General features: G+C 40.7%; 1 protein-coding gene across 1 annotated transcript; it reads left to right on the plus strand.

Moving 5' to 3' along the window:
- Positions 1–981: 981 nt before the first annotated feature.
- LOC308489840 (metalloproteinase inhibitor 1-like) lies at positions 982–2533 on the plus strand (the record flags this gene model as incomplete). The annotated part of the gene is made up of 5 exons (XM_081031479.1): positions 982–1096; positions 1273–1346; positions 1465–1579; positions 1862–1983; positions 2300–2533. 5 exons carry the CDS (start codon positions 982–984, stop codon positions 2531–2533), a joined length of 660 nt encoding a protein of 219 aa, XP_080887605.1.
- Between the last annotated feature and the right edge of the window lie 12777 nt (positions 2534–15310).

Raw genomic sequence — 15310 nt, forward strand, 5'->3', positions numbered from 1 at the left:
GGGGCAGAAATAGAAGTGGAGTAATTGAATAAATCTTGTTTGGTAAATTTGGGGTTGGAGATGATTTTCTTTTCTCAAAATCCTAAAGCAAATTTAAATGGTATAAAAGCCCTAAATATATTTTTTAAAACTAAAACAAAGGAGTCTGTTAGTTTTCTTAGGGCTTTCATAACAAAGTACCTTAGACTGGGTGGCTTGAACAACAAAAATGTATTTCCACCCGCAGTCCTGCAGGCGGGAAGTCTGAGATCAGAGTGGCCTCAGGGTTGTTTTCTTCTTAGTATCGCCTCAGTTTCTAGATGGCCATCTTCTCCTTGTATCTTCACTCGGGCTTGCCTCTATGTGTCTGTGTCCTAATCTTCTTATATGGATACTAGTCACATTAGGTTAGGGACCTCCCTAATGACCTCTTTACTTTAATTCCCTCTTTAGAAAGACCCTATCTTTCAATAGTCACATTCTGAGGGACTGGGGGTTAGGACTTCAACCTGTGAATTTTAGGGAGGCACAGTTGAGCCCATAATACTGTCCAGGAATGAGTGAAGTTAGTAGCTCTTTGAGTAATGATATAGAGAAGAATTCCAAGTGACAAATGCACCCAATAGTGAGACCAAACCTGCCTGGTTGACACACATGAAGGATGAAAAGAAAATGCAGATGAGAGAAAAACAATTCCACGTGACTGATACGCCCAGTAATCAGATTATATCTCCCTGGGTATGCCCCAGGGTGAAAAGGCAATTCAGACAACTTTCAAAGTGCTGCGTGTTCTGTAGAAGCTGTGGTGCCTTGGCTCAGACTGACACAGGTAAGGCATTTTAGACATGGGACGCAAACTGCTTGCATGCGGTCCCCAAGATCCTGGGAGCTGGACTCTTTGTAGACAGTCCTCCAAAGCCACTCAGTCTCTAGATGGATGGGGGAGCTGGGCACGAAATAATTCATGATTTAATGCATGCCCTGTGTCCCCCAGGGTCCACCATGGAGACCTCATTCCTGCTGGCCTTTCCTTTGCTCCTTGCTCTGTCAACACCTTGCAAAGCTTGTGATTGTAAACTTCAGCACCCTCAGACATATTACTGCATGTCAGACATTGGTGAGTCTAGGGAGACACCAGAGAAGTCTCCACCAAGAAGATCTCACCTCTCACCCTCTCACGGGGGTGGGAGGGGGTTGTTCTGTTGATCTGAACACTGTCTCTAGGAGACTTAGGGTGGAGAATCTTAAATCAATGAACCTATGGGCTCCTGACCCATTTCCTCCTCCTCCCAGTTATAGTAGCTGATCTATTAGGACCGGGAAACAACACCCTGCTAAAACGAGCTTTCAGAGTCAACATCATTAAGGTAAACCCGATACCTACATTCTCCAATTTGTTCAGGCTGAGGTACTTGGATGGTGTCTGGAGCCCAGAAACTCCTATGAAAACTTAAGGTCCTAGCCTCTCTTTCCCTCCCATCACAGATCCTCAAGGCTCCCAAGAGTATCCCGAAAATGAATAATATCTACACACCTCTCTTATGGGAGAAGTGTGGTTATGAGATGAGGACCCGTCATCAGTCACAATTACTTATTGCAGGTGAGCGTCCCTGTCCACGTACATCCGCTCAACCTTGCCTCCTTCCCCTGAACAGACCACTCTACTTCTGCAACTCTAGCAGCACCAAGGACCAAGGGCCCCTGCTCCATGATCTGACCGATAACGTCCTAGGAAAGTGCTGGGCCATCATTCATGGCTGACTGCCCCAGCCTGAGGGTTTTCAGACTCTCTCCGGTTGACTCAGGGCCATAGCACGTCCTTTCTGGGAGACATCCATGCGTGCCGTGCTGACTCTCGGGCCATACTCTCTGACCACTGCAGGCTATCTGAGGGCAGGAAGAATGATCTTCACAAGATGCCATCTGGTATCTTTCTGGAACTATCTCAGCAAAGAGCAGCAAGTAGGTTTCGAGGGAGCATATAGAAGAGGATGTAAATGTCAAGTGAGTGGCCTCCTAAGTCTGTGTTTTCCCGTCACTCAGGCACTGGTCCTTGTCCCACTTCCTTGTTTCTAGATCTTCCCTGTCATCTCCCTCGCTGGATGACCCTGGCTCCTCCATCTTCTTCCTGGTTTCTGGCCTCATCCCCTGGTTTCCTTCCCGCTCCCTGCCCCCTCTCACCGTTCCCTTTAGCCTCTACCTGTATTCAGACCCACCTCCCCCAACCCCACCCTGTCACCCTTGTCTTTTTAGATTGGGGTCTGTGAACAAGAGGTGGGAAGGGAATGGCAACAAGTCCCGTATCTCCCTCCACCTCTAGATTCCACCCTGCCTCCTCTGCTGGCGCACTTGTCCAGAACCTGATTTCACAGAGTGTGCGTGGAAACAAAGGAACTGCCAATATTATATATGGCAGGGAAACTACTCCTCACGGGCCATGTGTGTCCCCTCTACATCCGGTCGCTGTGAATGGATCCTGGCCCCGAGATACCACAACTACCAAATCCGAGCTCCAATGGCGCTTTCAATGACTACTCTTGCTGCTTTGCATTAGGTTCTAACATTCTTGTTTCTTGATCTGGCGGATGCTAACAGAATTGAGTTAGTTTTGTACACATTCATTGAGTAGTACACTTAAGTTTTGTGCACTTTCTGCAAGTAGTGTATGCATCGGTAAAATTTACAAAAATAAATCCCAAGCTGATCAACCCGACTCTGGTGACAATGGTGACAAATTTCCTGTATCTTCACAATTCTTCAATCATCTTTTATTTCCATTCATCCAGCAACAGCATGCCTGACCCTAATCCTTCTCATTCCAAAGTTACTGACAATTCGTCATCCTACCAAAAGCAAGAGCCCAGGCCAAGGGACAAATTCAGAGACTGGGGTCAGATTCCCCCCCGACACGCCCTAAACCCTCCCCAGATGATTTGCAGAACCAAAAATCACTTGTTCCCACAGAATCAAGACTCCTTTGCAAATACAAAAATCATTTCTTGTAATAGTAAAGTCCTGAGAATAAAACAGAAAACTTTTCAATCTTTAAAAGAACACAAAGGGGAATATTTTTAGGACATCAAATCACAAACGGTACAAAATATGAAGGGAAAAAAATTGATAAATTTGATTACTACTTTAAATTTGACTACATACTTCCAAAAATAAAGTACCATAAACACTATAAAAATATAAGATGCAGATATAGATTGGAAGTGTAGAGGATTTACAGATTTATGGTAAAAATGAGGTCTGGGCAATGAACATTTTGGGGAATTGATTGAAGTTTTCCTTTGAACATAATTTATCAACTCCAATTTTTTCCAGAGCCCCTTCAAAAACAGTCTCTTCTCTCTTTATTTTATTTTATTTTTTTAATTTTGAAATAATTTTGGATTTACCAAGAGGTGCCAAGATGGTACAGAGAATTTTTGTATAGAGACTCCCTAAATTACGATGGTTCTTCTTACGATTTTTTGACTTTATGATGGTGTGAAATCGATAGGCATTTAGTAGAAACCATACTTAGAATTTTGAGTTTTGATCTTTTCCCAGGTAGCACTATGCAATATAATATTCTGTGATGCTGGGCCGAGGCAGAGAGAACATCTCCCAGTTGAGCTCACAATCACCTGAGTTAAACAACCAATGCTGTATGGTGTACTCATTGGGTAAGATGATTTTGCCCAACTACAGGCTAATGTCACTGTTCTGGCATTAGCCTGTTTAAGGCTGGCTAGGCTAAGCTATGAGGTTCAGTAGGTTAGGTGTATTAAATGCATTTTCAACTTAATGATATTTTCGATTTGCAATGGGTTTATCAGGACGTAACCCCATCGTAAGTCAAGGGGCATCTGTGTCCCCTTCATTTAATCAGCCCTAATAACATCTTTTGTAATGATGGTATGTTTGTGAAAATGAAGAGATTAAAATGAGTACAATACTATTACCGGACACTCTGTTCAGATTTCTACAGGTCTTTCTTTTTTCTGTGCCAGAACCCAATCCAGGATACTGAAAAGTTAGTCATCCTGTCTCCTCAGTCTTCTTTGCTCTGTGACAACTTCTTAGTTTAACTTTGTTTTCGACCACCAGGCAATTTTTAAGAGTACTGGAAGGTGTTCTGTACACTCAATTTGGGTTCGTCTGGGGTATTTTCATGATTAGACTGGGACTATTGATTTGGGGGAAATATACCACAAAGAGGAAGTACTTCTCTCTTTGCACCATATCACAACATAGCACTGGTATCATATTACTGGTGGTGTTAACATTCTTTACTTACTGCTAGGTTTCTCCACTGAAAAGCCACTGTTTTTCTTTTTCTATACTGTATTGGCAATGCCCCCATTTTTTAAAATTGCACACTGGAATTTAGAAACCTCTATCTGGGCTCTGGGTTATTTGTTGCTACTGGGGTATCACTGCTTCTAGGCCCTCTCAATAGAGCTAGGAAACATATGTATGTACACCAATTCATGTATATATACACATAGTTATAACTTTCTTTATTTCTCTCAATATATATTAAGATTAATAAGAGTTCATACTACCTTCAACTATGGAGTAATGCAGGGTTCATTCTAGCCCTCAATCCTTGATTATTTGTACCTTGTTTCTCTGGCAATAAGAAATCTGACTCCCATGTTATATAATTTATTTACTTATTTGTTCAACCCTAATATACATGTAAAATAGTTCCAGAATTGTCAACATACACCCTTTTGAAAATAAATTTACCAACTAGTGTAGTAGCAGGCTTATATAGTTCTTACATAAATCCACTTATTCAAACTCAAATGCACATGGTCCCTACCATTGGGCCCCAAAGGTTCCCAAGAACACCTGGGTCCATTCTGGGAGAGGTAGTCCTGTAGGGGAGATGGTCCTCCTGGCATAGACACAGAAATCCGAGTGTATTAACATACAGTGTCAGGAATAAAGGCGACTCCTGGTATTTACATATTTACAGTCTCCATCTAATTTATCCAGACCCCCAATTTCAACCTTCCCATAAGCAGGTGAACTTCCCATTTAAAACTCTCAGAATAAGATAGACCAAAGAATCAAGAATCTGAGTAAGCAGAATTGTGGTTAATGGGCATCAAGGAGGCTACAAAATCCATGCACCAATTGTCTGTGATCTCACCCAATGTGGAGGTCAACTATCAACCTTGGAATCAGAGGGTGATTCTAGAAAGGGAACACCTATGGGACAGATGGCATGCCTCACACAAACTTTATGAACCAAATTGAGCACAGGGAGATTTTCTGTGGCTACAAGGTCTCACACACACACACACACACAGAGTTAAAAAAGTGTTTATAAATATTTGTATATACACAGGTAACATATATGTCCTAGCTTTCCCTCCTGAGAACCTAAACAACATAAAATTTATCAGTTGCATAGGCAACAGTTTCTTAGATGGGGCACAAAAACAAAAACTATAAAAGATAAACTGATTAATTAAGCTTCATTAAAATTTAAAACTCCCACTCTTCAAAAGCTGTAATTCCAAAAATAAAAGACTAAGTCCCAGAGAGGGGAGTTGTATGCAAAACACATACATCTGACAAATATCCTATAACCAGAATATATTAAAAAAAAAAGAAAGAAACCTCCTACCACTCAATAATAAAAGGAAAAAGAAACAATACAAATGGGCAAAATATTTGAACAGGCGCTTCATAAAACATAATATATGAATGGCCAACAGTCCCTAACAATACTTAATTTTGGAAAAATGTAAACCTCTATAAAATACCACTTCATATTCACTACAATGGCTAAAATTACAAAAGACTGACAATACGAAGTGTTGACAAGGATTTGAAGTAACTGGAAGTCTTGCTCCTGGAAGTATAAAATATTGGAACCAATTTGGAAAAAGTCCAATAGTTTCTCATAAAGTTAATGATACAATTATCACATGACCAATAGATTACAACCTTAGTATTTGGACCAGTAATGAAAACACAGAACAACAAAGAGACTTGTAATGAACGCACGTGACAACTTTATTCATAATGGCCAAAATCCATCAGTAACTGAACAAATAAATAAATTTTTGTATATTCATGCAATGTAATACCAACCAGCAAGAAAGGGAATGAACTATTAGTACAGGCAACAACATGGATGAATCTTAAAAGTATTGTGCTGAAAGGAAGAAACCATTTACCAAAGAGATTACACTGTATTAACCTATTTATATTAAATTCTAGAACACACAGAATTAATCTATAGTTATAGAAACTAGGTCAATGTTTTTCTGAAGCTGGCTTGGGGAACTGATTAACTCCAAATGGGTCTGAGGGAATTGGAGTTTTTATGCTGTTTTTCTGTATCTTGATTAAAGTGTTGTTACATAGTGCATTTATTCATAAAAATTATTTAGAATGTGATTGAAATGTGCATGATGTATTATGTCTCCATTTCCCTTCTAAAGTTGATTAAATTAGTAACCATAATTTTATTACTAATCATGAGTCCATGCGTTGGCTGGGTGGATTTTCCCCTTTATGGGGCACCGTGTGAGGCTGCAATCAACTGCAGAAGGAAATGGACTGAAACATCCATTTGCCACTTCTTATTCATATGTTATTATGAGCTGAATTGTGTCCCCCTCAAAATTCATATGTTGAAGTCCTTACCCCCAATATCACAGAATGTGACTGTATGTAGAAAGAGGGTCTTTAAAGAGGTAAATAGGGTAAAATGAGGTCATTAGAGTGGGCCCTCATCAAATACGACTAGAGTCCTTATAAGAAGAGGAGATTGGGACACAGACACGCAGAGGAAAAACGGTGTGAAGACCCAAGGAGAAGACAGCCATCTACAAGCCAAGGAGTGAAGCCCTCAGAAATCTACCCTGCCAACCCAGCTTGACCTTGAACTTTTTGCCTTCAGAATTGGGAGAAAATAAATTCCTGTTGTTTAAGCCACCCAGTTTGTGCTACTTCATTATGGTAGTCCTAGTAAACTAAGACATCTATCTTTTCACTTCACTTCCACAGAAACAATATGACCAAAAGTACTTCCTTGTGCTCTCTGAGAGGATTGTACTCTACCGCTTTCTTTCAAGATCACTCTTGAGTTGGCCTATCATATGGCAGCCATCTATTTTCAGCTTGTTTCAACATGCCAAGCCAACCCATCTATTAACCAGTCTGGGTTTGTGTTTTTCCCTCAGATGGTCAAAAGCTGTGAGTGAACAAAAAGGCCTTTGTTCAATACTCCTGGATCACACAGCTTCTGGGTTACCTGTTCATACAGTAGCTTTGCCCCTCAGAATCTATTGATGCTCAGTCCTAGGTGTAACACTTCCCTCTTTTGATAAATTTTTGCTGAATGGCTTGAAAGTATGACTTGGAGGTTTGACCAAATCCATTTCTGGCCACATAGCCCTTGGATCTGCCTCTACAATGGTACAGCAGCCTCTCATAAACTCTATTTTTAAGGATCATGCTGGGAATTTAAATGCAAATATACTGGGGACCTTAATTCATTCTTCCTTTAGGACTTTAATACTGGCATTGATTTCTGCCTTTATCCCCAAATTATAATATTGTTTTATTACCTTGGCCAGGGTTCAATTTCAGAGGCTTCCGCCTGGTCTTACTCATTAAAATAGCTCTTACACCAGAGAGGAAAAGCCCAGTGCCAACCACCATTTATACCTATCCCAGTTACATGTTTGGAGACCAAGATCTGAAATACTGACTGTGTCTGCAGACTTAGTAGATACAGTGCAATCTGTTCTACGGCCAACTCCATTAATGACCCCAGTTCAAACATGGATTCCTAAGGATACTTGGTGTTCCAGATATCAGTCAATTCTGACCTATGTCTCACAGTCTTTAAGATGCTTATTCTTCTTGCCCCAGAGTATAATTACAAAAAAAAAAAAAATGTCTTAAGTCTTTATGTGGTGAAGTCTTTACCATACAAACTTACCCTGGTGTCACAAGTTCCTCTTACCTGTGAACCAGTCCTCTTCTGCATTCAATTCCAGGTATTGATACTGGCTCAGGTATGGCCTCTGTATCATCTTTAAGCAAAGGAAAAGTGCTATCCCTTAATAAGGAAGAGTGCACCACCAATTCTATGGGATGAGAAGGTCACTGGGAATCTGGCGTCTTAAGACTTTTGACTGCATTAACCCAGATGTCTCCATCCCAAGTATCCATGGCCCAGGGCAGTGGATTCTCAAAAGCTGAGGTTTATGCTGGCCTGAGTTCAGGCCATTCAAAGATCCATTCATGTGTTTGAGCTTATTGCTGCGTATGCCATTGTCCCCATCCTTGGTCCCATATCCCCTTTCACTTTTACCTCTTTTCCTATGTGAACAACAGTCAAAAGGTGAGGGCAGACCCTGGGAAAACTTAGAAATTGGATGTATACAGAGGGTGCGAAAAAATGTATACACATTTTAAGAAAGGAAAGAAAAACTATTAACATTGCAATCTTCAATATGTACCAATTACAAAAGATGACTACAAATCACGTTTGACTTCTGCAATTACAAGAGGTGCTCAGAGTGTCAGCATCCAGACACTTCTGATTACAGAAACTACTGCTTGAGCAATGCTGACCAAAGTGTCCACTTGTATCCATTTTTTGGCACCCCCAATATATATTTTGGGCAAACATTTTTTAAAATTAATGTTTAGGATGTGTGCAACATAGTGTATTTTATACCATGTTTCTCCACAATTTCAAGTGCGGAAATGTCAGTAGGTGATGTTTGATGTACCTAAAAGAGGAGCTTTAATGGTGGAATAAATAATGCCCTGTTGTTCTGATCAGAGGATAAGTTAATTACCTTAGGCCTCAATTTACCAATGGCTTCAATTTACTCCAGAATACCTATTACTGTAGGCTTACTATCATTGAAGTGAAGGTTACATGAGATGCTAACAAGGGTAAAATGTACTCTTCGTTGACAAAGCTATGACAGTGGCTTTCTGGAATACTTGGATGGAGTTTTAATCATTTCACAATACTATAAGCCCCCTCTTTATTCCCAATAGCGCTGCCTATTTTTTCTCTTTTCCCTTTCGTGTTTTTCCTTTTCCATCTTTAGTTCGATCAAGGTTGGCTCTTAAATAGGACTTTCACTTTATCCTGAGTCCAAACTTTCTTCTTCAATAGGGTTTTCTCCCTGTTTTACCTTTGTTATAAACTCCAGACTAGGGCTCAATACAGACTTATACAATAATTCTACATGATAAGTGACCACCTCCAAGTCTCTGCCAGGGTCAGTGAGAACCCTGAGACTAGGCAGGGAAGGAAACTCATGTTTCCAAAGAGAGCAAAAGGAGAAGAAATGAGCCCAGGCAAAGGGTATGGGGTTCAAGTTCACAGTCTTGGTAGTGAGGACTCGTTTCTCTTTGACTTTTTGGTCCAAGGTCTGGGATGAGGGTTCTTTAGTATGACATTTCCTAATACTGACTACCCAAGGGCGTCTTCCCACCTATAGATACCTTGCCAGTTTCAGAAGACTTTTCCCATGAATTTCATGGTCAATACTACAGATTGTACTGGGGGGAGGGACAAGAGTTAGGAGAAGGGAAAGGTATCCAGCCTTGCCCTCACTAACCAAACACATCAATTGTTTCCTATTGTATTTGGGATGAAGTTTAAAATTCTTATATTGGTCCTTGAGACTCTTTTAAATTTGTCAATTAAAAAAAAAAAACTCCATGGAGAAATGTGTGTTTCATAAGAACACTCACCTCCATCAAACGTGACAACTCATAGTACTCCTCTCACCAGAATTCCAATCAAGAAAGAGAACACAAACCATGTAAGTGTTGATAGATTTGAGGAGGTTGGCGTGGAATCTGGGAGGGTCTTATTTGAGTTACATCAAAATGACTGTTCACAGAGTGGAAACAGGTGCTTGGTTCGGTAAATTGGACTCCTTGAATACAGGGCAGGAGCAATCTTACCTGGATGATTGTATGAGTGTGAGGAAGCAGTGACCACTGTCTCTAGAAGTCTCTCTGGAGGTTGCAAAAAACAGAGCAAAGTTCAGCACCTCTTACTCTGTGCCCCTGTAGACACTGGGGGAAAATGTAGCAGAACATGAAGTACTGGAAGAGAGTCCTGGGAGCAAAGAGAAGGTGCATGGAACAGAGGGAGGGAACAAAAAAACTGGAGCAAACAGCAGACAGTAGAAGCTGATAGAAATGATAGAGAAAGGGGAAGATCAGGAGGCTCCTCAAATAGAATGGGCAAAAACAGAGAAAACAAGGAACAAGGAAAGGCAAAAGGACAGAAAGAGAAGAGAAAAGGAAAAGGGAGAGAGAGCAGGGTCCAGTGGGAGAGAGTAAGCAACAGATCCTAAGCTGAAAGCGCAGCTGGTGGGTCACTCATGGTAGATGGACCTTCTGTCCTGTAGATACCAAGATGCTGCCTTTCCCCTCCTATTTGTACTCTTTTCCATAGCTCATGCTACGTCTATTCAATTTTAATTTATTGTTACTCAAAACTGCTCATGAGGTCAGAAGTCAAAATTGGAAGGTCAGCACACTGTGAATACTCTGTGGTTTAAGTGAACCCAGCCCTAGGGCCTCAAGATACCCTGGGCAGGGAACCAAGTCAGCCATGGATGGGCAGTCCTGGGAGCACAGTGTCCTAAGTTACACTGTGGGAGGCCATGCCTGTGTTTCTGGTTTGTTGGCCAACACTGAGGGTTCTCTGCAGGGCCTCAGAGAAGACAAAGGCCTCGGGGTATGTGAGCTTACCCCAGGTGAGGTATGTTTTGCTGAAAATATCCACACATGAATGTAACCATGATATTTTTTCTCATCTCATGTGTAGGTGAATTCAAATTTCTCCTCAGGAGAGTTGATCACTTGTGGAGGAAAGAGGAAAATGATGTGGCACTCAGGACATATGGGGTGACGGGCTGGAGTGTGGTGTTTAACCAGGACCTGTCAGACTCCAGACACTCTGCATGTTCTGTCAGTCAAATCTTCTGTTCTCATGGGGAGAGAAGAATGGGCAGGAGTTGGTAGGGTTACCCTGGTAATGGGATCTCTTAGAGCTGAATTTTCCTGTTGACATGGCCAGGCCCTAGAAGAAAGCAATAATGATTGAGTGGATGAAAGAGTATGCTGGGACTCAAGATTCCACTTACGCGCCTCTAGCCAAGTCTCAAAATAACAAAATCGGAAGCCCCACGACACCTGTTTCATTCTTTTGCACATATCTGTCCAGTTTTCCCAACAGCATTTACTAAAGACACTGACTTTACCACATTGTATATTCTTGCCTCCTTTGTCATAAATTAATTGGCCTTAGAGATATGGGCTTATTTCTGGGCTCTCTGTTCTGTTCCATTGATCTTTGTGTCTGTTTTTATGCCAATACCATGCTGTTTTGATTACTGTGGGCCTGTAGTATATAGTTTAACATCAGGTAGTGTGATACCTGCAACTTTGTTCTTACTTCTTAGGATTGCTTTGGTCATTCGGGGTCTTTTGTGATTCCATATAAATTTTAGGATTATTTATTCTAGTTCTGTGAAAAATGCCATTAGTATTTTGATAGGGATTGCACTGAATATTTAGATTGCTTTGGGTAGTACAGATATTTTTAAGGATGTTAATTCTTCCTATCCCTGAGCACGGTATATATTTCATTTGTTTGTATCTTCTTCCGTGTCTTAAGTTTTCCAGGTAAAGGTCTTTTACATCCTTGGATTTGATTGTTTTTGATGTAATTATAATGGAAGAGTTTTCTTAATTTGTCTTTCTGATAGTTCGTGATTGGTGTACAAAATGTAACTGATTCCTGAGTATTAATTTTGTATCCTGCTACATTACTGAATTCATTTATTAGTTCCAATAGTTGTTTGGTGGATTCTCTAAGTATATAGTCTCATGTCATCTGCTAATGCATTATATTTAAATTACGATTACTGTCTAAGCCTCTGTTATAACCTACTAAATTTCTGTGACCACTCACTTTAAAATATTGCAACAAAATTAAATGCTGACCATTGGAGATTTGTCCTCATTTTTTGGGGTTGTTGAATTTTCTCATCTAGGACCCACTAACTCAATGGAAACAATTATTCTCAAAATGTGACTACTGGAGTATAGGAGTCTAGCCTTCCAGTCTTTCAGGATTTTCAGGATTTTAGTGGATTTTCCCCTAGGCGATTTGCCTTCATAACAATTATTTCATGATCAGGATGTTTGCTGAGAATGTGACTCAAATTACCTACTTCGCTATGAGATAATCAATTCATATTGTTAATGACAGAAGATGGAGCCGTCTTAGCCTTCATGATGCTTGGCGTATATATGTTGAAATATGGTTGGTAATCTCCATATTTTCTTATAAGCATGTTTCAAAATTCTCTCTTTCACATACTCTGAGCTCAGGTTTTGCAGGCTGAAGAGAATTTAGGGGTCTCTGACATTTGATTGATATTATCATTGCTTCTCAAGGAGATGAGCTTAGTAAATAAATAATAGGGATCAGGCCATTTGCTAATTTACATCATCTGGGAGTGGTTAAGTCATGCTCTTGACACCACAACATTTCTGAAGTAATACAACTAACTATTCCTTGTTTTTCACATATGGATCTGTATTTAGGCTTTAGGAATGTCTAATATTAAGGTTGAAAAGATTTTAGTGGATTTTCCCCTAGGCGATTTGCCTTCATAACAATTATTTCATGATCTTGTCCCTAGATTTTTCACCTAAGAGAAAATAGAAAATAACAAGATAACACTGCTACATCTATGAATAGATTCATGATGAAACACCAAATGTTAATCCCAGCACCAGATATAAAGGCTACTTTGAAGGTTGATGAACGGTGATGTTCTGGGCTCTGTTGCTTATTAGACTCCCTTCTTTGAAGATGTTTACAAGTAAAATAATCAATCATTAAGAGAATGATTAAATAGGGACCCTCAGAGCCTGTTGTGGGTTGAAGCATGCGAGCCAATACATTAGGTTGTAAGTGACAGAAAACTAGCTCAAAGTCACTTAAGCTGAAGAGAAGGTATTTATGGGCTCTCATACTTGGTTTATACAGAACTGCTCCCTGGCTTCTGGCCTGGCTTGACCCAAAAACTCAGTACTTTTAGGGTTCTTGGTCTGTTTCTCCATCTCACAGCTCTGCTCAACTCTTCTGGCATCATTCTCAGACAGGCTCTCATCTGCAAGGTCAGCAACCCCATCTGAGAACCCCCTTTTCTCTTCTCTAGCATAAAAATTTCCAAGAAGTTTCACTGGGTTATGTGCCATTGGCTGACCAGTCATTATGTTCAGGGCTACTCTGATTGTATGGGCTTGGCCCAGGCCTTCCACGACTCTGGCCAGGGCCCAGTGAATCATGAACCGAAAGGGCTCTATGAGGAAGGGAAGAAAAGTTCTTGAAAAAGGAAGAAGAGCAAAACTTCAGTAGATGCGGAATGGAAATCATAGCCTCCACAGCTATCTCAAGCAAGAGTGATCTCTGACCAGAGAGACCGTGATCATAAGGCAATCATCCACAGGAACCCAAAAGAGACCTCAGATGGAGCCTCACACACCATCAGCTGCCCCTTCACTGTTCTGAGCAAAGTCTATGCAAAGCAACACTATGAAGAGAAGCTTCTCTCTGTCGCAGCCTGGTCGATCTGTACCCTCTCTCTCACACACATAGTAGGGACAGGCTCCCAGAAGGCTCCCATATTTTACCATGTGACCCTGCCTTGCCCACAGATGATCAGTGAGAAGCAAATACAGAACTGAGCTCATCAGGTATTTGCAGAGGAACTTGATATTGGGGCTGACAAATCAGATATTCCTGTGTGGCTGGATCCAAAACATGGGAATGTGAGAGCTTTATGTGGCCAAGATTTTTATTTGCAAACTGGAAAAGCTGGAGGCTGAGAAATAACAGAGAGAGGTGTGGAGAGAGATAGAAGATGATAGATAGATAGATAGATAGATAGATAGATAGATAGATAGATAGATAATATATATGTCTGTATGTAGAACAAAGGTATACAGAAGGAAGTACAGGCATACTGCAGAGATACTGCAGTTTTGGTTCCAGATCACCGTAATAAAGCGAGTGTCGCAATAAAGCAAGTCGTAATCTTTTTGCTGGTGAAGGGTCTTAGCTTCAATTTGTGAAAAACGCAACTCTGTGAAGAGCAGTAAAGCAAAAGTGCACTAAAATAAGATCTGGCAATGTAGGCAAAGGGCAGAGAAAGAGATCTCAGGAGTTCTGCAGTTCCTGATTCCATCCCTCCTGAAGTCTAGTGCCTTTCAACCCTGCATTGCATGAGGTGCACTCTGATTTCTTAACTCCCTTTTTAAAATGAGCTCACTACAGTTGGTTTCTCTCACTTTCAAACCAGAAACCGAACAACCATAGCAAGTTTTAGGAAGTGGGCCAGCGAGCAGGGAGAGGCTGTTTTCTAGGCACAGGACAGTGACACAACATACCGCATCTCTGACAAAACTCACTCTGTCCTAGGGGTATTGATGTTGAGTTGTCACACAGAGCTCTTGAGCATTAAGCTATACCCCCAGAGGAACACATTGCATTGGAAGCACTGAGTGATGTTTTGCCTGTGGGGGAGAGAGAAGACTTGAGTTGGTCCCTGGAAGCAGTTAGGATGACTTAAACACTCCACTGCGTTAAAGAGGGTCATGTGACATGGAGCCCACAGGACAGTCCTGGTTTAAAATACTCTGCTAATATCAGCCTGGATACTGTCAAAATGCTCCTGTAAGAATGTATGCTCATCCTTACTCAGGGTAACCCAGTTAAAACTGTTGCCCAGATCTAGTAATGAGAAGATTTTAACACGTGTTACAGAGTCAAGAGAACAATCTGAATTCATAAGGCCCAGCAATGCTAACATCAAGCGCCACATTCTTAATTGCATGTAGAATGAATACATAAAAAAAAAAAAAAAATAGTCCTGAGCATTTTTCTAATTATATACCTTGAACAAAGTTTGAATTCTCTGGGCATCAGTGTGCTTCTTAGTAAAAAAAAATAACTATCCATCACTTCACAGGGTTATTAGGAAGATTTGATTTGCCAACATAAAGGGCTTAGTACAGCGCCTAGCACATAGTGAGTGCTGAGTAAATATCAGCTCTTATTAATATTACTAAAAATATAGGGCTGCATCCACCAACTTAGTTTTAGAAGCAGATGAACTCTGCTTATCCAAAAATATGACATACACCATGATGTCCATTACTTTGGACAGAGATTCATCACTTTGGATTGCCAAATCTCTATGGTAATGCAGAACACTCCAGTAGGAAGAGTGAAATGCCACATTCAAGCCTT

This window comes from Rhinolophus hipposideros, assembly GCF_964194185.1.
Source record: "Rhinolophus hipposideros genome assembly, chromosome: 21".
Lineage (NCBI taxonomy): Eukaryota > Metazoa > Chordata > Mammalia > Chiroptera > Rhinolophidae > Rhinolophus > Rhinolophus hipposideros.